Source organism: Cryptomeria japonica, chromosome 3, assembly GCF_030272615.1.
Source record: "Cryptomeria japonica chromosome 3, Sugi_1.0, whole genome shotgun sequence".
Taxonomy (NCBI): Eukaryota; Viridiplantae; Streptophyta; class Pinopsida; order Cupressales; family Cupressaceae; genus Cryptomeria; species Cryptomeria japonica.
This window is the reverse complement of record NC_081407.1, coordinates 406,590,972-406,613,828: the sequence shown is the minus strand read 5'-3', so window position 1 is coordinate 406,613,828 and position 22,857 is coordinate 406,590,972. Positions and strand designations below refer to the sequence as shown.

The window sequence follows — 22,857 nt, the reverse complement described above, 5'->3', positions numbered from 1 at the left end:
CAAGCATGTTGAAGATGGATTAGTGATGTTGCAGTACATTCCTACAGAGGATCAAACTGCAGATATCCTCACCAAATCTCTGAGCCCGACAAAGTTTCTCAAATCTAGAGGGCAACTTGGTGTAGTAGATAGAATGACCATTAAGGGAGGGTATTAGAATATTTTAATTATATTTTAATTAGCTTTATTTAGCTATTTATTAATGGTCATTTAGCTTTTTATCTTTTTTTAGTTCATTAAGTGAAACTATTGCTTCTTTATTAAAGACACATAGTTAGCTTTTTAAGCTTTATTTATTATTTTAAGCTTTTTAGCTTATTAGTTTTAACTTAAATGACTAGTTCTTAATTAAGAACATCGTCTTGTAATCTCTATATATACGGTTGTATATCATTGAATAATCTATCCAATTATTTTTCACTTGGATGTTCAATTTGTAGTTTATGATTAGTGGAAAGATCTCTGGTCCACAAAAGGTCAGCTTAATCTGATATATGATGTTTTGCAGTGACCTATAGTTGTCAGTCAAACATCTTTCATTGACTATAGTGTGAGAAATGGGTTGTTATACAAGGTCACTCAGCTTTGCATTCCAATTGGCCCTTCTTGCCAAAGAGCTTTTGCTCAAGGAGGTTCATTTTGCATGTTGAAGACCTTGTAAACCTTATTGGCCTTTTAATCCAAGCAAATTTTTGGATATCATTCATTGACACTTGTTTTGTAGCTAATTTAAGCCTTCCAATTGGAAGCTTGGATGGTATCCAGCCAATGCTAATATGGTTATGACTGGGAATCTATTTCAATGGATTGTGTTAGTGACCTACTCAACACTTAATGTCAATATTGACTCATCTTTGTTGTGGTGTGCCGGTTTTAAAAAATGTGAATTCTAATGCATTGCACCATACTCCACAAGCTGACTTGTTCTTCAAACATGTTTAGAGCATTTCATGCTACCAGTTACTATTGTTTCTGTTTGTGATTCTTTCTTCTTGAATCACTTTTGGAAATTGTTGTGAAAGCTTTTTGGCTGCTAGTTGTGCTTCTCCAGTTCTTTTATTCTGCATGTGATAGCTAGAGTGAGGTTTGTTTGCACCTTGGTCCATGCTCTCTACAGCTATCATTGCCAGAATTGGCAGTAGGACAACTATTTGTACATCCTTCGGCAAGGTTACAACTAGGCTACTTATGTCCCTGCAAGACATTCTCCTTTTGAAGTCAGTTATGGCTTCCAAACCATTGGTACTTTATGGCCTTTAGGCTATAGACCTTTATGTTGAGATTTGAGTGATGGTGAATTGGTTGACCAATGGGAGAGGTTCTTTAGCCCTTCTCCCATGAGGTTGACGGAGATTGCACTCCCTTGACAAAGGAGATCCTAGTCCTCTGTTGCTAGTAGAGGGCTAGATTCTGGTTGATTCTGGTCCATCTTTAGACTTAAGCTCCATTTCTTCAACTGGAGGAGCAAGATATAGGCTCTCGTTTTGTGCAAGATTTGAGCTAGCTTCATGGCAAAATTCAAGTTAGCCTTAAGTATACTTAGGCCAAGTTTAAGGCACTCCATGGCCATCGTCAAATGCTTCATTCTTTCCTAGTTGGTGATTGTGTTTGGCTTCATTTGGATAAGCAGAGGTTCCAGAACCAATTAGTCCTCAAGTTGAAGCACATCTGTTACAAGCCTTACACACTCTCCAAGCTATCTGCCCCATTGCATTTCTCTTGGAACTCCTATTCAAGTTGGCATCGATGATATTGTCAGTGTGAGCTAGTGCAAGTTGTACAAATCTGGACTTTCAGCAACTATTGGATGATAATACTTTCTGCAATGTCTGTACTTGCACCACTACTTGGTTGAATGCAAAGTTACTTTTCTGTCAAAAGCCAAGAGGTTATGCAAGTAAGCTTTCGCAAAGAAGTTTTCACATCTAAGAAATTGGGTGTAGTTCCCATTAAACATGGAAGAAATGATGAGAATATCCTATGATTAATTCCTCATAAATATCTCCACATTGTAAATTCCACCTTGAACGCTTGGCCTGGTAAACTGGAGATTGCTAGTTTACATGTACAGTTCACTAACAATATCTGAGTTAGATTGAATAGGGTGTTCTTGTACATCAACAATTCACTACTTGCATGTCAGTTGGATTAAATGAGGCGACCTTGCACATGTACTACTACAGATTGTTAAGACTAATTGAGGTGCATATGTATGCTCAGTTTAATATATATATCCCACTAATGAAGAGTGCATCATAGCATCAGTTTTTTGTTTGCATTTTTTCCATCTCTTCTTCCCTGTTTATTTGATGTCACAATTCTGCAGGGATAATCAGATATAACATCTCAATTATTGTCTCTTTATGATTGTTAATTTTAAAGCCATCTTTTACGTATGCTCCTGATGTGATTTTTGGAATAAATTCTAAAATGGTATGGTACAATTTTGGTGCTTTTTTCTGGTTCATTGAGTTATGTGCTGCTTTCATGTCTAAACATTGATATGTGTTTTTTTGCTAAAAAATGTGCAGAAACTCAACATAATTTCACTGCTTGGGAGAGTGATTGGGGTTTCACATCATTTATGCCACTTTCGGATCTTTATGACCCAGCAAAAGGGTATTTGATACATGACAGTCTAATAGTAGAAGCAGAAGTTTCTGTACAAAAAAGCTTAGACTATTGGAGTTATGATTCAAAAAAGGAGACTGGATTTGTTGGACTGAAGAATCAAGGAGCAACATGCTACATGAATTCCCTTCTTCAAACATTGTATCATATGCCTTACTTCAGAAAGGTTTGCTAAGAACTTTATGTAATTACATAATGCTCGTGGAAGCTGTCAATTACTTAACACAAAAAAATGACTGGGCTGTATTTGGGTTAATCCCATGTTAGTAAGAATTATGAGACAACAGTGACTTATAAGGCATTACATGGTCTAAAATCTTTGCCAATGGGGAAAGGGGCTGAAGGGTGAAAAGGCTGAAGTGGTTGATTACATATACTGTTACCCTCCTACTAACAAACGCTTAAAGGTTCTTGTGTGCTAAATGGATTGTCTTGCCATGTAACAAAAATTAAAAATAGTAAATACATGAGGAATAATGTTAATGGGTAATGAGTACTTTTGGAGGCCATCTTGAGATGGTTTAAAACACACAGGTCAAATCCTATGAAATAAAAAATCTATTTAAAAGATGCTTGTGGAAGCCATCAATTACTTAATTCTCTAGTTGGATTAAATATATTTTTTATAGTGATCAAAATTAAAGAATGCAATGTTAGCTTGTTAAATCTATATCTGTAATGCTTTTATCTAATATGCGATAGATACTTTGCAATATCTTCAAGGTGTTATGTTCATTGATCATGCATAGTGTTTATATTCACTGTTTCTCTCTCCTAACAAATGATTGAAGTTGCTTGTGTGCTAAATGAGCTCCCTTTGCCTTGTAACTGTTAACGAAAAAAATTACACCAAGGAATAATGTCATAAGTGTAATGAGTACTCATGGAGGTCATCTTGAGGTGACTTATGACACATAAGGGCCAAATCCTATAAAAAATGCTTGTGGAAGCCTTCAATTACTTGATTTTCTGTAGGTTGGGTTCAATATTTTTTATGATAAACTATTAGAAATTAAGTTTAGCATTTGCTATGAAAGATACTGCAATATCTGCAAAGTGTTATGCTCTGTGATCATGCCGGGGGTAAATATGGAATGAAGTTATTATAAACTTATAATAATGAACTTATAACAGACAATGAACTTGATGTGGATTGTTGTATGATTTGTCAGGCAGTGTATCATATGCCAACAACTGAAAATGATGTGCCATCAAATAGCATTCCTTTGGCTCTACAGAGTGTGTTCTACAAACTCCAACACAGTGACACCAGTGTGTCAACAAAAGATTTGACGAAATCTTTTGGATGGGATACATATGATTCTTTTCTGCAGCATGATGTGCAGGAGCTGAACCGTGTGTTGTCTGAGAAATTAGAGGACAAAATGAAGGTCTTGAATTTTGTATTTAGTTTGTGATTGCCCCAACATGATAAATTTGTCATGAAGTTTTTGTTGAAATGGGAAGTTGCTTTATGCTGTTATATTTCAGGGTACTGCTGTGGAGGGTACAATACAACAATTATTTGAGGGCCATCATATGAATTACATTGAATGTATAGATGTAGATTACAAATCGACACGGAAAGAGTCATTCTATGGTATGTTCCTTTACAATCCTGTTTGATTTAGAACCAGAAATTGTTTTATCTGTTGAGTTAATGTAATTTGTTGTTCATATTTTGCAAGCAGATCTACAACTTGATGTCAAAGGCTGTCGAGATGTCTATGCATCTTTTGATAAGTATGTGGAAGTTGAAAGGCTAGAAGGTGATAATAAATATCATGCAGAGCATTATGGCTTGCAGGTAGTTCTTCATTTGTGAAAATTAATTGTTAATGGTTTGTACATTTTCATAATGTATGTAGAGAATGAAGCATCTGAAAATTTCTTTAGCATCAATCTTGTGTTTATATAGGTGAAGGCAACCATAACTTTTTAGGACTTAATAAAGCTAGACACCAATTTGGTGTGTGAGATTCCAGTGTGAAAATACACAAGTGGATTGTCAGTTCTATATACCTTATATATTGTTCGACAATTCATGCAACTCTACCCAACTATAGTTTTTGAGCTTTTGATGTCCTTTAATGGAGTACACATGTCTTAAGCATCAGGTCCTCTCTAGTATTGTATATAAATACATTGACATATTCATCAAATTCCCACAAAGAGGGTCTAAAACACAAATAGTTATCTGGTTTGCCCCTGATGTGAAAAACAATCATTACTATTTACCAAAATGTTTATATTTATATTTAAAATTTACACATGTTTGTTAATATATTTGTATATACACATATTTCTGTATTAATGCCTATATATACATATCTATATGTCTGTATCTATGCATGCATACATATTCAAATGAATATGTGGCAATACTGGTGACTTGTAGATCAGCTATCATTCCAGTGCAGTATTCTAGATATAAATATAATTTTCTTTGTTTTGTGATACAGGAGGCAAGAAAAGGTGTTCTTTTCATTGATTTTCCTCCAGTGCTACAGCTTCAACTCAAGCGCTTTGAATATGATTTCATGCGTGACACAATGGTGAAGGTAATGGGGCATACTGGGATTTTATATCTTATGTTTATTTATTATGTAGTTGAAAATGATGCAATCATAAATTAGACTTGCTGGTTTCGATATGGTTTTAGATATTTGGTCATAGTCTAATCTTTTTTTGTTAGGATGGAAAGGGATTTTAATATTAGACACTATGATACACTAAAACACATTAACTACAAAATTATCAGTTTTAAGCTTGGTGTTTGTTTATTGGTTTAATATCACACATAAGTAATTGTACTAGTACTGCCATGTTGCTCAGTGGTAGCCTGATTGGGAGTTTATAAAGTCCTCTAATTTTGTTATATTTTTAGCCCGTCCCACGTGGGTTCGGCTGTTGGCTGTGTTTTCCTATTTGGTGTGGTACTGTTTCTAATCCCTTCTATGGGGTTGAGGTTTTTCCCCATGTTGCTTGTTCTTGGGTTCATTTTTACGCATTTCTGTTTTGATGCATGCTTGTAGCCTGTGCCTTGCTTTTTGGGTACAGAATTTTGGTTATGTTGTTGTTCCTCTTTTAAGAAACAGGACTAGGGTCCCTTAATAGATCCCTGGATTTTCTATCTAAAAAAATTAATTGTACCAGTATAAACATTTCAGATAATAGAAATCTAATTTATGTACATTTCTAGATATTAGTAGTTGGCAGCATCCTGATAATTACAGTTGCATATTTGCAAAATATGAAACAAGTTAATCAAGTTTTGGTATAGTGGTGTTGACGTGTATTTTGTACACCATCATACACAGAATAAAATACCATTAGGCATCTTATCCTCTCTTGAGAAAAAGCCTCTAACTGCTGAAGATTCGCATAAAGGATCAGTTAAGAAGACTCCAAGGTTCTGGTTAGTAGGGTCTCTACGTGTGGACAAGCTTCCAGCGGTATGATGTGATTTGCTGTATCCTTCAAGGGGTCTTACGCTTCCGAAAGTTCAAGATTTTACTAAACTAAAGAAACTTTCAAAAAATAACAAAAGAGTAGGGTTTTCAAGGGGTATAATCTAGTCTAACCCTAAGAATGACTTCGTGTAGACATGACTTGGCAAGATTCAACCAACTTCAATTTTGCCATAAGATAACAACTCAATTGAAATTGATGCGATCTTCTAAGGTAACAAGATGATATTCAATACATCAAAGATCAGAGATACTACCACGAAGGTACATATCTAAGGTACAATAATGATTGAAGATTAAGGGATTCAAGGTATTCTCCAGTCGACCACGCAAGGCGTTCCTACAATCAGCAAGAAGCTAGTGGTTTGGATTATGAATCCTACCAAAGATCAAGTCTTACACTATGTCCTTCAAATTAACACACTACTTTGATTGAGCATGATTCAAGTAAATTTAACAACCATGAAGATAACCAAGAAAGTTGCAACAAAACACCATAACTTCAATATTTCATTGATTTCAAAGTCATCATGTACAACAATTGCTTAAATTCCTCTCCTCAAACTCAATCTTGCTACAAAAGTAAAATTGCTTCTAATTTTAATCTCTTTAATCTCTCAACTATCTCTATTCTCTATTACTTTAGTTACAAATGAAATGAAAAATGAGGGTATAAATAGCATCCTCAATTACAATGAATGGTCCAGATTGAAAGTAGATCAACGATCAAGATCATGACACCTAAACCCTAATTAGGGTTTGTTACAAATGGCCTCCTTTTTACTGAACAATATTAAATACATAGCCAAATATTAAATTTGGCACAAAAACCTAGGAGACATAAACCAATGACAAATAAGATGCCATGTCATCTATAACAACCTTTCATCTAGAATCTTATTCCCTTTCCAATTCTCTTTTTTAGCATATGCAATGAATCTTGATACGATTCCTTCGATCTCTGCAATTGGAATCTCGGGAAGATTCTTCATACTTTCTTCCAAATGGATGACTTGATCGAATGCATCTAGAAGAGCTGCGTCCCATGAAGATTCAAGTTCCTTCGTTCTTTCAATCAGGAGCATGGTGGCAAACATCTGATCATATTGCTCATCTGTAACATTAGCGTCCTTGCAAAAGATGACCTGGATTCTATCCTCTAATTCCTGCATATCCACATCTGTCTCGACCTCGATCCTTCTGCCAAGAATGGTACGAAGTACCTCAAATACTCTGTCCTGGATCGGATTGATCACCTCCTCAACTTGGCTACATTTAGTACTGATGTCCTCGAAGAGAACACTCTTCATATGGAGTAAGGTTGACCACTGAAGCAAACTGTGAGGTCCTCCATCCATGATCTTCTCTTGTGCTAAGACCTTCCTTGATGTGTGTCTAATTACTTTCAAGACAGGAATGATAACATCTTTGGTATGGGCAAATGCGGCTACTGTTATCATCAAATTGTGGATTATCTCAAGAACCTGGATAGCTTGATGAATAATCTTCATCATCCTTGTTACAAATTCTATGGCCACTGTATGAGATTTATCCATCCAAGTACTTGTACGCTGGACCATATTCCTGAATCTTTCTGCCTCATTGATTGATTGAAGTGGAAGTGCCTGCACTGGTGATCTAGCTGGATCCTGACGTCCCAAAGGTTCATTGATGTGACTGAAATATGTCCTCCATGCACCGACCTCTCTCTCAAGCTTTCTATTCTTCTCCATTTCTTCTCTAAGCTTGTCTTTCAATGCTTCAAATGAATCGGTGGCATCATCCAACGTCTGCTCTGCTGTGGATGGTCCTAGCTCAAATGTCTGTATATCATATTCCTCTGCTAAGATCTCACCCTCATATTTGTCTACTGCTGGTGTAGCTATCTGCAGTTTTCTGGATCCAGTCTCATCTCGAATCATCTTGGACATCTTGGTAGCCTTTCTCTTCTCTATTACTTCGTGTGAACGTCCAACAAGGCTCTCTAAATCAATTGCATTGTCCTCGTCCTCTACTACGATCACCTTGGTTAATCTTTCCTTCAACCAATCTGGGATAGCCGATCTTGTCTCTTGAACTTGAATTTCCTTATGTACTATTTCTTCTTGTCTGGGAGGAGATGTCATTTCATTGTCCTCTTTATCTTCATCTAACCCATAATCTTGGAGAGATCCATCTGGTGACCCTTGCTGTGCCTGTCCTTCTTCCTGCCTGTCGTTCTGTACCATCGACTCCATAGATTCTTCCACTTGAAGTGTCCTCTTCTCTGGTCTAGAAGAAGTACCGGATGATCGATCTCTGTTGGCCTCTTGTTTCCTCTTGGAAGATTCCCCTTTTCCAGGTCTCTCTTTCCTCTTTGAACCTCTTGGATGGAGATTGCCCTCACTGGCACATCGAAGGTTACCTTCACCTGAATTCCTAGGATTAGGATTGCCTTCACTCACGCTAGCTCCACCTTCGGCTGGTTTCTCTTCCAAAGTGAAAGTCATAGATATGCCTTGCTCTCTTAACTTCTGATGCTGTACGTCAACCCATCTGCGAGTACAAGACAAAACTGGAGCCATTAAAGCATCTAGATCCACGACCTCAGGCTCATTCCAATCTAACCTTATTGATTTACTTTCTCGATCATAGGATGACTGGATATGTCTGCCACTGTCCTGTGCTTGGTCGGCCACTCTGTAAATCCTGCATTTCCTGATGAAATCCAAAGGTAATCTAGAATGCATTTTCCTTTTCACTTCAAGATCATCTAAGAGATTCATCATAAAATCTTCTATTTGGTACTCATGCCTAAACTTTCTGCCGACCGTCCCCTCTAAATGTCCATGTGGATCGAAGCTTTCTCTCAAAGCAAAAGATGAAAAAGAATACAAGGCTAACTCCTTCTCTGCGTCATCCATAGCTAAAGCATTAGGACATACCTCAACTGAATTGCCCAATATGATAGGTACGGGAACTCCATTCTGATGTCTATGTCTGAATGCCTTCGCATATGCTGCCAACTGTCTTGTTACTTCAAGTAACACAATTCTGTCTGTCGGATATCTTGGCAACATGTATGGAGGTAAAGGACATCCATGTACTCTAATATAAGTGAACTTGGGAAACTGAATAAACCAAGCACCGTACCTCTTCACCAATTCCTGTGCATCTTGAGATAATCTGTTGTGAATCCCACCTTGCAACGTCCTTGTGATGTTCATCGTGAAAGTATCATTAACCAACTTATAGTTGCTTCCTGGCGGATGATGCAAGTAGGCATAGGAATCACAAGCTCTGACCTCGCCGGGTCCTCTTCCAATCACCCCTCTATGAGGTAGTTCTGCGTACTCAACACTCCTGATCAAGGCATAGATGACGTATGAACTCATGTGGAAGGACCTAGTAGCCTTGAGTCTCCTCAACTGTACGTCTAAGCAATGGCTAATCATCCTAGCCCAATGTATCGTACCTTTCCCTTGAACGATCACCTGGATGAAGTAGAACATCCACTTCTCAAAATAGAAGGCGTGAGGGGCTCCTGTAACTCGGTTGAGCATGGTAATCAAATCTCTGTATTCCTCTTGGAAATCAATCCTGTGCGGTGTGTTCGGGATCTTGCTCAGACGGGGACGACTCTTGAGTAGCCAGTTCTTATTGATTATGCTTAAGCAAGCATCTGGATCATCTTCGTACATTGATCTGGCTCCTTCTATGCTCTTGTATATCATGTCCCTGTGCTCTGGAAGATGGAAAGCTTCACTTATAGCTTCCTCTGAAAGGTACGCCAAAGTGCTTCCCTCATTAGACACGATCGTTCTGGACTGTGGATCATAGTGACGAGCACACTCGATCATCAACTGATGGCACTGAACAGCTGGAGGAAAGCCGGCCGCCTTAATGATGCCACTCTCGATTATTCTCCGGGCGACAGGCGATGGCTTGCCAATATAAGGGACCTCTCGAAACTTCTTCGTGCTGAAGTTGCCTAAATTAGTATCTCCAATGTTTCTCCACTTCGACACGATCTTAGTCTCCACTTCTTCGGTCTTCTGATCTTCTTTCATGAGAGCTGAACGACTGGTGGATGCTCCCGCCTTCGGGGTTGCCATACCTACACAACATTTCATAATGAGAAACTAGATCTTGCAATAAATAACATAGATTAGAGAATATTTTAGGAAATTTCATGATAAGTCCTTGAGTTATCATTTCCAAAAAAAAAAACGATCGAGCTAGGAATTCAAAATTCAAAATTCAAAACTTAAGCTATGAGGATCAACATTTGAAATTTAAAACAATAAAACCAAATCGCCATACCTCACGAGAGAGCTAACTCTAGAATGCAAATGAATAAAATCGCCTAGGCAAAGTTGAAGTTATATAGTCTTCAACGTGATCTCTCCTTCAAAATAGCAACTTCGCCACCTTTGATATGTCCTTGACGTAGTCTCCAATATCTTCTTCAAGTTCGCACAATATGAAACTTTAGATTCGCACCACCTTGGATAATCTTGGCGCCACCTTGCTTGAAATGAAATTCGCACTTGAACACAATTTCGCACTTCTCCCTTTGTCTTCCCAAATCGCATGTGAAATGGCAAAAAAAATGATAATGTGAAAATGAAGATTTTCACCCTCCTTTTATAAGCGCTTCTCACCACAATTACCTTAAGGCCGACTTGTATAAAAGTAAGGCAATTTAAATGATTTTTAATAAATAACAAGGCCGACTCTCATAAACCAAGCGCTCCCTTTGATTTTTTTTTAATAATTAATTATTAATCATTAAATGCCTTTACTTTTAATTTAACAATTTCGATTTTTACAAGGCAAAAACAATTAATTAATACCAAGCGCAAATATTAAATGCCATTTTTAATTAAATTTTCAATCCATCGATTTTTAGCATTTAAAATAAATTAAAAAAAATGTGTATCTAGTGCCAAAATTTTGAAGATGGGAAATACATACCTCATCGCCCTGGTCCCTGACTGAGGGACAGGAGCGATCCATCCATTGGGTCTTGATTCTTGCAATTTCGACGTCCAAAGTCTCCATCCTTACGTTCAAATCGGTATTTTTGTTGGGTCCTTCGAGCTAGATTGACTTGCATGTGTGAATGAGCGCCTTTGGATGTAATATCGCCCTGGTCCCTTGGAGAGGGACAGGGGCGATCCTAGTGTTTTCTCCTTTACCTTGCATCTTCGATCTCAAATTTTCATTGTAAGGCGAAAAATAACATTGTTTCTTTACTCCACGCTTGTATCACTTGACTTTTATGAGGCATTTAGATGTTGGAAGGATCATCGCCCTTGTCCCTTGGAGAGGGACAGGAGCGATCCATGTATTCTATCCAAAATGCGTCATCTTTCATCCTTGGTTCCTCGTTCATTGCCTCTTAAAGGACGTCCTTGATCTTGTATAAACTTGCCTTGACATGCATTTGAAGGAAAATGAAGGATCCTACGCAAATCGCTCTGGTCCCTTCCTGAGGGACAGGAGCGATATAGCCTCTTTGTTCAATTTGATGATCATTTAGCGTTTAACCCTTTTGCATATCACCTTGTTATGATGCCTTAGACCTTGTGTGATCCGTAAAAACCTTGACCTCACGTGATTTTTGAGAGATTTAGCCAATATGATTAATATCGCTCTGGTCCCTTGGAGAGGGACAGGAGCGATCCTTATATCCTGGCTCAAATTGGCAAACTTTTGATCTTTGTTCTTCGTTCATTGCTTTCCAAATGGTGTTCTTTACCTCGCCTATCCTTGCGTTGTCTTGATTTTGAAGGAGCATGAGTGTTTTAATGAAAATCGCTTTGGTCCTTGTCCAAAGGACAGGAGCGATATAGCTTCCTTGGCTCAATTGCTAACATTTTGACGTTCAAAACCCTTGTATATCATCTTCAAAAGACACCTTAGACCTTGTATGACCTTGCAAATCATTGACTTAACGTGATTTTTGCATGAATTGGCCAATACAATCAATATCGCTCTGGTCCCTTCCTGAGGGACAGGAGCGAACTTCAACATTTTGAGCTTGTCCTTGTTTCGACCAACTTGCAATTACCTTCAACGTGTAAAATGAAGTCTTTTGATCCTTCTTAGTCGCTTGATGTGTGATAAACTTTCAAAATTTATGCCTTTATACAAATTTCGCTCTGGTCCCTTCCTGAGGGACAGGAGCGAACTGGGATATTTTAGTGCAAATCTTTCAATGTTGGCGACCTTTGATGCTTTATGCTTGATTGAAACACCTCGAAACGTCCTTGCCACCTTGTTCTTTGTCTTGGAGTGTCTTGAATTTGGAGGAACGGCAATACAATCATCATATCGCCCTGGTCCCTTGGAGAGGGACAGGAGCGATATTGGCCCTGTAGGCTTCATTTCATCTTATCTCCTTCAAAATTTATCTTCAATGGTCTCGTAATGTACCTTTTCCCTCATCCATGCCTTGAGACCCTTTCAAACTTGGCGAGAAAATCATCTAAGACAAAAATCGCTCTGGTCCCTCCCTGAGGGACAGGAGCGAACTTGAGCATTTAGGTCCCTTGTTGACGTTTTGTAATCTTCAATTTATCTTCAACGGGTTCAACTCACCTCTTTTCTTGCCTTCAAACATAAAATTTGCTTGATCTTTGCCCAGAACGTACCTTATGAAGAACTTCGCTCTGGTCCCTTGGAGAGGGACGGGAGCTACAAAGAACTTCGCCCTGGTCCTTGACTGAGGGACAGGAGCGATTTTTGCATTTTGGGTCATTCTTCTTCACGACGGCACTTCAAGTTATATTCATTTGGCGAAACACATCTCCTTGGACCTCTTCAAATCGTCAAGCCGTAAAAATCTTGCAAGGACAAAGCAATATTTGATTTTAAGCTCCGGTCCTTCACTGAGGGACAGGAGCGATTTTCTTCCCTGAGGCATTTCCGTGTTCGTGAAATTCTTCAATTTATATTCAACGGAAAGATCACGCCTTTCTCTATCACTTCCATTTCGAAATTTATCTTGACCCTGCAGAGACGGTAAGATTTTTGAAAACGAGCTCCGGTCCTTCACTGAGGGACAGGAGCGATTTTGCTCCTACAGGCCAAAATATCAAGATTTCACAAATTTAATCACTTCACAAGGCGAAAACAAATCATTTCAAATGCCTAGGATCAAAAATCAAAAAGGTCAAAATTTGGTCAAAATTAGTCAATTGGACAAAAATTCACATTTCATCTTCAACACTTAGACAAATTTAAGCTCTGCACTCAAAATTTCCAATTGAAAATAGACCATTTTGGCGAATTCATTTCATTCAAAATTTGCATCCTACGAAAGGAGGCTCAAAAAGCTCTCAAAACCGACTGGATTCTGGCCTGAAAAGACGGCAATTAAAACCCTAAGGCTTGACCCTAAATCCAGACAATTGACAAACTAACAAAACCCTAAAAAACGAAGCGAAAGGCGAGCGAAAAAACGAGCAAAAAGAGGGGGTCCCCATTTTAAATGGGGCGATGTGTGAAATGGTCACAACAAGTGGTAAGTTCAAAAAGACTTTGCCTGTAAACAACACAGTTCCAGATTGTGGTGTGTGTACTACATTATAAATCAATTTCTGAAACAGAGTGAAAGTCCTAGTCACCTTGGTGGCCTGTAAAACCATTGATCAATATTAGGGAAGGAAGCAAACTTTTGGAAGTCAGTTTCGTTGCCATATCAAAAAATAGAATAAAGATCAAATGATTATCACGCCGTCAAACTAACAAAACATGGAACATAGATGCACTACTCGCCGAAAACTCGGTGAGTTTTCAGTTTTTGGCTCAAGCAAGTAATCTTGCCATTGACTCGCCACAAAAACTGCCGAGTTTTTGGCAAATTTTTCAGAAAAACTCGGCGAGTATCCGGCAAAAACTCGTCTACATAAAAAAAAGAGGTCCAAATGCATCAAAAAAATCATCTAATTTTTTTTTTTCAAGTTAGTCTCATTCTCTTCATTAGAATATATACATGAAATATAACATTTCAATATATATTTTTCCTTTCTTATACTATAAGTTATATTTCATGTATATATTGACAGGATGTTTGAGGGTGGTTTTAGATCTCTAGGAGTTATAATGCAAATTCTAGGTTTTAAAAGATCTATATTTTCAGACAGTCAAATTTCAGTAATCAGTAGGCTCCTATTAGCATTCTCTAGGTCTCTCTATCTCACTCACTTTATCTGCCCCGAATTCTAGACCTACCTATCTCCCTATCACTCTTCCTCTATCCCCTCTATCAACCACTCTCTCCTCTCTCCCCCAAGATCTAGACCTATCTCTCTACCCCCCTCTCTCTCTCAACCTCAGATCCCCGCGAGGGGTGCTACCCTCAACCCCATTTTGGCGAGGTGGAGGAGTCACATCTGACTCCTAGGACTAGACCCTCTAGTTCCATCTCACCTAGTTTTCACTAGAGTTGGGAAGAGGAAGATGTAAAATGTTTTGATGTAGTATTTACTTTTAGTTTTACAAAAACAATTTGCTATTTCAATTTGTTCCAATCTATTAGCCATCAACATTCCACAAGAGGATGCCATTTTGTACCCAATTTGCATTTAAATCAATCAAATATATCTAGACTCAACTTGTTTCTTTTGTGTACTCATTTATTGATTCATTGGATGCATCTCCTCACTAAATTTTGCAAAAAAAATGCATTTCTAATTAAATTTAAGCAAATTTTTAAGTTGCTGAGTTTTGCCGAGTTTTTGCTAAGTTTTCGTCGAGTATTATTTCGGGCCTTGGCGAGTTTTTGTTTATGGCGAGTAGTTCAACTGTTCAACTATGCATGAGAAAGCTTGTGATAGCTAACTTTGCACGTCAACATACAACTTTGCAGTTAACATATAGCTTTGTCACCAAAGTAGTGTTTTTGAGTATCAAAGGACTAGATTTCAAGGTAGGGTTGTGGACTCTTGTTTCTATTTGTTTTTAAATTTTGTTTGCTCTATTTTCTTTTACCCTAGTTTGTTTTCAAACTTAATTTTTTTTGCCTATGTGTGATCTTTATCTTCTCTTGCATTTTGTTTTTTTTCTATGTTCCACAAGGATGCGTCCCCTGCATTTTTTGCCTCGTACCCATACTGGGGATGGGAATTTGCCGTTTCCTAGGAGTCCCCTTTTTGGCAAATTCATTGGGGATGTTTCGGGGACAATTGTTGGGAAGCAGGGTACGACAAGGGATGACCAGCTGTCCCTGGGACAGCCAGGGGGACCCCGACTGTCCTCGGGACAGCTGGCGGTAGAGACCCATCTTTTGCAACACTTTGATAAAACATTCTTTGTTGACTTGATAATATGCTTTCTGTAGTTGGCATAAAACGCATATTGTTACTTTTGATAATTTTGATTACTTGACAGTGTATTAATTGATTGTATTAAGTTGGTTGTCACTCTCGGGTAGTTATGTGTCGGTTGGTTGACGGTTGTGTATCTCTCGACAACCGTTGAGTCCTTTAAATATGTCGTGTACCGCCAACGAAGTAGTACGGTATAGTCGGATCTATTGTAATCCTTAGCCGACCATCTCTAGTCTTCTTCTTTGTAATAATTGCATGTGCGAATAAAGATATATTTTACTGCCATGTCTGGTATGCATTGTCATGTACATTATTATTTTCTATATTTAATTTACTAGTTGTAGCGGTAAACATTTTGGCACCGTTGCCTCAAAAGAAATCGGGTCAGCCTTGAGTGATTCATGTTCGTAGACCCCATTAAAGGTGAGAAGAGGCCATAGGGTGGTCAAGACCAAGTGATTAGGTGATCCGCCGACCCTCGGCCAAAGGGAGCACAGAGACGAGTCAAAGCCTGGAAGTACTTAGAGTGTTGGGACACTGGAGGTGGACATATAGAGGATGCACGCGTGTTTGAGAGTGCAAGGAAAGCACTGGAACGTAGCAGTCGGAATAGTCCATCGGAGTATTGGGGATGCTGAAGGTGGATGTGTAGAGGATGCCTGCGTGGTCGAGAGTGTAGGGAAAGCACCGAAATGTAGCGGTCGAAACAGTCCACCCAGGTCAGGCACACAAGGCGAATACACACGGTACCTTTCGAGTGAAAACAATGGTGAACACTTAGGAGAAGCAGAAACTGCCGAAGTTCAAGGGGGATGGATCAGAGGACCTTGTACGACATTGCAAAACATGTATAACCATTTGGGAGGCAAATGGCCAAGACGACCAAGATTATTGGTTGAAGGCGTTTCCGGCCACCCTTCGAGGGATGGCAATTGATTGGTATACCGACCTCGACGCCCAGCGCAAAACAAGATGGAATAATCTGAAGAAGGCCTTCGAGGAGGAATTCAAACTTCTGAGGGATGATAATGAGATCGTGGCCGAAATCTATAATACCAAGCAAGGGAAAAATGAGAGTGTACGCACTTACAACCATAGGCTCAAAGAACTGTTGAACAAGATGGAGAACTAGGAAACCGACGGGTTGAAGGAGAGGTGGTTCACGGAGGGATTGATATCCTCACTGTGCAAGAAGATGAAAGTAGTGCCTCCGTCCTCGTACGCCGATGCTTACAATCAAGCAATGGACATCGAGAGTGGAAACAAAACCTCCTCCCAAGAGAAGAGGAAGACCGATGATGACGAGAACCCCAAAGGTAGCAATGACGAAGAATCCAAAACCGTACGAGCCCTTCGACGGGATATGTTGAGAATGATGAAAGAATTGAAGGCTGAGAAAGGAATCAACAGAGAAGGTAATGAACTATGGTGTATTGAGTGCAAAAGTGAGGGGCACACGAAAGGTAATTGTCCTAGAAATATGTTTTGTGAAATTTGCCAAGTGCTAGGGCATTCAATCAAGGAGGGCCCGCACAATTTGAAGGTGAGAACTACACAAGTACTCTTCACACAAGGAGAATCCAGCCCATCGAAATCACAGAATCTATCTCCAAGCGGTTATGGAAATCAATGAGGGCGAAACCAAATACAGTACAACTCCAGAGGACGTCCTATCATACAGTACCGACAATGTAGTGAATGGGGACACTTTGCGAGAGATTGCTAGAACTAGAAAGACAACGTACAATTATTGTGCAAATGGTGTGGACAAGGTGACCATGAAGACACCAATTGTCCAAAGCAGAAAGGGGTAAATATGCTGGACGTCAAAGAGCCAGACGAGGAGATACTCGCAATCATGAGGTTAGAAAGCAAAAAAGCAATGTACCCCGATCCTCGTACGGAGAAGGAAAGACTCTGAGAGGCAAAGGTGGATGAACGGGTGATGGCGGAGGAGCAAAGGGCCTCACATGATGCCACCAATACTCCACGGTTGGAGTCTGAGAAAACTATCATAAAACAAATGTTGCAAGCTACTGTACCAGTACGGGTATCTAACCTTCTGCAGACTATGCCACAATTGAAAATGGCCCTCACAAATATAGTTGCCGACAATATCTTCAGCCAGGAATGCCACGAGCCAACGACAAAATCACCTAGCACATATGCCATGGACTAGCCAATGACAAAACCATTTGGCACATCGGCCGTGGACCCCATGCTGCTCACTATGAGTATTGGTCGGGAGCCAGCTGTAGTAGAAATGGAGATCATGGGACGAAAGCTAATCCATACCATCGTGGACGATGACTCTGGAGTAGATGTATTGCCGGAAGAAACATGGAGGGGTTTGGGCAAACCAACTCTCTGGCCACCAATATTTCATCTTGTAGGTGTCGACCAACATGGTATCAAACCCTTGGGAACACTTATGGCATAAAACGTTGTTATCGGCACCCAACATTTCTTTCTCAACTTCATCGTCATTCCATTGGAGAAAAAGGCCTATGATGCCCTCCTCAGATGAGTTTGGTTGATCATGTTAAAGGCAAATCGTAACTGGAAGAAGAACACACTCTCCATCAAGAGTGAAGGGCATAAATATGTGATTGACTTGAGGAAGCAGGCGGTGAGTGAAGAACTGGCATCCTTCGACTTAAAGTCTGAGGGTGGAGAGTTTGGTATGGACGAAGGGAGGAAAGGCATGGAACCCAACGATGAAGGGGTGCTCGAATTGGAAGGTTACTCTAAAAATGAGACGAGCTCCATGAATGGACTATTCCACTGGTAGATGGAGGACTATGAGTTATTTTCGCCAACATGTAATTTCCTTGAAGCTACAACTCTTAGTGAAGAGCAACCCATGGAAGCATGTAAAGTTATTGATGATACATTTGGTAATACGGAGGTGGAGAGTGGAATGAAAAAGCCCACGAAAGAAGAACAAAGGCCATATGAACAAGGAAGCCTGCACGAAAGGAAATCATACCCGTACGGCGTATTGTCAAAAAAATTCAAATTGAGAGGAAAAATCAATAGAAGGAACCATACAAGCCACAACAAATTCCATCTTAGTCGTACGACATGAGCCGAATACCCTATGGAGTAAGGGATTGCACAGCAAGGAGACCATACAACCCATAGAGATACGCGCAGAACCTAGTTCGTACATTACATGGGTATAAAGCAGAATGTTGCACAAGCGAAGGTCGTATGCCACACAGGAAAGAGTGTCTCACAGGAGGAAGGACTATAGTAGTCTGTTTGTCGTACGGTACAAGAGCATATTGTGCAATTGAAGGAGAGAGTTGTCCGTATGCCATTCCAAGCACATCACGCAGACATGAAGCACCGTATGCGCCCGTAGGGAAAATAGCCAAGGTAAATCTGTATGGATCCGTATGAAATCTGATGGAAGATGACATGAAGATACTGTACACACTTGTACGGAACCAGAGAAGTCACGAGGAAAACAAGGAGAAGTCGTACACATCCGTACAAGAACGAAGACATCCGTACAATTCCGTATGGGAAGTGGAGAACATTGACAACAATAGTAAATTGCCGTACTAGTTCGTACGAGTGGAAGGTAGTTGATCATCGTACAAGTCCGTATAGGAGGAAGAGGAAGACATTGCATGGAGAGTGGAATTACCATACGATTCCGTACGAAATCGACAACTTGCTGAAGGGATAATCTGTACTAAAGTCACAAAAGTTTGTACGAAGAGCCGTACAGGATCAACAAACATCAAGAATTCGTCCAGGGCAAATAATGTGGAGGGAAATCTGTACGGCCAGGCACAAGAAATACTGTATGACTAGCCATGAGAAATTCCGTACAACCAAGGAGAAATTTTGTACGGATAGGAGTGGACGGGGAGGATTCCGTACACACAAGTTGAAGAAGGATTTCTCTACAAAGAGAGGTGGTCCATACGTAGTCCAGACCGTACGCCATACGACTTTGAGGTAGAAATTGCAGAAAATAATTAGTGGAGAGGAAGTTGGGAGCCATACATGGAGGTGCCACCTAGACGTTCGAGATAGACTCTCACTGGAGACTATTGTTTGACTTCATCAACAATGTTTTTGGCGTCTCAAAAAATCACAAAAATTATGTGCGCCATGGAGTTCCGTGTGGTTTTGAAGGTTGTAATTTGGTGTTGGTGGCGGGAGCGCTACCCCTCGACCCAGCCTTGTACCTTGCGAGGGGCACTGCCCTCAGAACCCCGCAAGGTGCCCCTAGAACCCCGCAAGGGGTGCTGCCCCTTGACCTCGTTGGGGGCGTTGCCCCCGAACTCCCTTTTGATTTGGCAGGTACACTACATGTTGGGGTTGTCTAGTACAAGTCTTGGCCTACATTCTTGTCATTAGTCTTTCCAGATATTACTTGATGTTTACTTATCGTTTGGAAGACGACTTTTTCTTTTGGGGGGGATAATGTAGCTGGCATAAAACACATATTGTTACGTTTGATAAGTTTGGTTACGTGACAGTGTATTAATTAACTGTATTAAGTGGGTTGTCACTCTCGAGTAGTTATGTGTTGGTTGGTTGACGGTTGTGTATCTCTCAGCAACCGTCAAGTCCTTTAAATATGTCGTGTACCACCAATGAAGTAGTATGTTATAGTCGGATCTATTGTAATCCTTGGCCGACCATCTCTGATCTTCTTCTCTGCAATAAATGCATGTGCGAATAAAGAGATATTTCATTGCCGTGTTTGGTATGCATTGTCATGTACATTATTATTTTCTGTATTTAATTTACTAGTTGTAGTGGTAAACACTTTCCTTGTATCTAGTTTCAAGGTCATTCTTTGTATTTTGGATGTTCTTATTGTATGAATTGCTTCATGGGCTATTATGATGCCTTTTGTAATTTATCTTCCAGGAGAGAAACTGCTTTGTTCTTTAGAAATAATGTCTGGCAACAATTTCTTCAGTTTGTTCGTCATTGCCTTAGATACTATTTTGTAAATAATGTTGCATAGGGATATAGGTCTGTAGTCCTCCATTGTCAGCACCTATTTCTTTTTGGGTGTTAGTGTTATGAAAGTTTTGTTCCAGATTCTTCGCATTGTATATTTTTTTGTAGCTTCTTCAATTGCAAGGAAGATGTCCCTCCCGAGGGTGTCCCAAAATCTTTGAAAGAAACATGTAGGAAATCCATTTGGGTGTGCGGCTTTGTCACTGGCTAGTTGGAAAGCAGTTATCTTCACTTCCTCAACAGTGAAAGGAGATGTCAACATTTTGTTGCGATCTGAGGTTATGAGATGTGGAATGTTCTGTAGTATAGAATCTTGACTTGATGCATCTATGGGAGTGGCAACCGAGAGTAATTCTTTGAAGTATTCTTCAACCACCCTGCTTATATCTTCCCAAGCCTTCACCATGAGTGCCATCTTGCATTTGAATGTTATTTATTTTGTTGGAGCTTCTTTTTATCTTTGTTGTATTGTGAAAAACTTTTTATTCTATCTCTCTATGCAAGCCAACATTCTCTTGATTTTTATCTCCAAAAGATTTCTGCACTTTGTAAAATTTTCATATCTCTTGCTTTTAGGGACCTCTCTATTACATATGCTTCTTGATCAATTCCATATCTTACGATCCATTTGTTTAGATCTTTTAGTGAGGCTTCAACTTCCTCCTTCTCAATGAAGATATTCTTGAAGTTTGTTCTATTCCACTCCTTTAGTTTTCCTTTCAGGTATATTAGCTTCTTGAAGACTATAAACAACTTAGTATCGTGGAATGTGGGGGTACTAAACCACTAGTCAACTATCATGTTATCTATATTTGGGTCTTTGAGCCACATTTTTTCAGATTTTAGTGGACAACTTGGGGGATGGAAGTTTGCAGATAAGGAGAGCTTGACAAGGAAATGATTTGAGCTGCTTAGTGGGAGGATTTCCTATTTACTTGTGCATGGGAATTTAAACCAATCGCCACCTATAAAGAAGCGGTTGAGTCCATCTGCAATATGGGCAACACATATACGGCTCTTTGTCCATGAGAAAACTCCATTTGTAGGGGTGATATCAACCAAGGAGGATTGATCAATGAAGTCTTGGAAATATCTTTGGGATTGAGCACACTTTAGGCTGCCCCCCAAGATTTTCCTCGTTGCTAACAAAGCATTGAAATCAATGAACGCCAAGGATAAAAATATCATTTTGTAGTTGTATAAAAGCAATCAATGAGTTCCATATTGCTCTTTTTGATTGTATCTCAATTGGGCCACAAACATTTATCATGAAAAATTTTAAATTGGAAGGGTTGAATTTTGCCTTACATGCTCATCATTCCTTTGATTCTTGAATCACTTCCATATTGATCGTGTATGGATTCCAAAGCATTAGCAAGCCCCCTATAGCTCTACAAGTTGAGAAGGAGATGCCTTGCCATTGCTTCCATTTCTCTTATAGCTTTTCAAATTCTTGCTAGGCTAGTTTTGATTCTTGCATCATAAGGATATTAGGTTTACTCAAGTCGATTTGGCATTTGAGCATACGCCGTTTGGAAAAGGCATTAACGGCTTTGACATTTCAAGTTAAGAGTTTCATTACTCCTCAGGATGTTAATTCCCTTCCCAAATCTCAGAGTCCTTTTTCTCTTTGCCTTGACTATTATCTCTAGTTTAGCTTTGTTTATTTTCCTCCCTCTGTCACTCTTTTCTCCGACTTTGGATTTTTTCATCTTTGATTCTATTTGACTTGGCATTTGTCCTTTTTAAAATGTTGAGTGCCTCCTTGGAGTCATTTAGCAGCTCTTCATTTGGTTGTTTATCCTCCCCCCTTGAGATATCTGCTATAGGGTCTTCCGCTTTGCTTTTGTAGGATTGTGTTTCAAAGACTTCCATGGTCTTATCCAATGAGATTTTGTTTGTGCCATGATCCTTTGGCTTTGAAATTTTTGGGGGCTTTCCAGTAATTTCCAGGGCCTCTTTTTCGGTAATTAGTCCTCAATCGTATGCCATAAGATAGCGCAGATTTTGCATTTTATCCATGGGATGTCCCTCTCAATTTTTTGCTTCCAAATTTCAGACTCAAATATTATTTAGATCTCCTCTTCCAAGGGCAAGGAAAGGCTTACCCTTGCACAAATTCTTGCGTATATTCCACAATCCCTTTCCCCGATTTTGTTGTCCACAATAATGAATGTTCTAATCTTTTTTCCAATATCTGCTAGTGTTTCATGATCCTAGTATAGATTTATAGCCATTTAGTTTAGATTTTCAAAATTAAATGTTAGCTTTTCAGTTCAGGATTTGCTTTCAGTTTAACTTAGCTTGGTGCTTTTTTAATTTAGGTTGAACAAAAGAAATAAAACTTAGCTTTTGATTTTAAGATTTTTGATTACTTTGTAAAAAAAAAAATTAACTTTTATTTATTAACTTATAGAATATTTCATTACCCTAGGTATTTCATATTA

The 22,857-nt window shown here is 39.2% G+C and overlaps 1 protein-coding gene across 2 annotated transcripts in view; it reads left to right on the top strand.

Annotated features, from left to right (window-relative positions):
* Nucleotides 1-22,857, top strand: part of LOC131035079 (ubiquitin C-terminal hydrolase 12) — a 225,024-nt gene that overhangs the window by 52,560 nt on the left and 149,607 nt on the right. For both annotated transcript variants that reach the window (XM_057966706.2, XM_057966707.2), the window contains exons 4-8: nucleotides 2,532-2,797; nucleotides 3,804-4,022; nucleotides 4,123-4,231; nucleotides 4,323-4,438; nucleotides 5,094-5,192. In XM_057966706.2, the coding sequence (XP_057822689.2) occupies nucleotides 2,532-2,797; nucleotides 3,804-4,022; nucleotides 4,123-4,231; nucleotides 4,323-4,438; nucleotides 5,094-5,192 (809 nt within the window). The remainder of the gene's footprint in view (nucleotides 1-2,531; nucleotides 2,798-3,803; nucleotides 4,023-4,122; nucleotides 4,232-4,322; nucleotides 4,439-5,093; nucleotides 5,193-22,857) is intronic.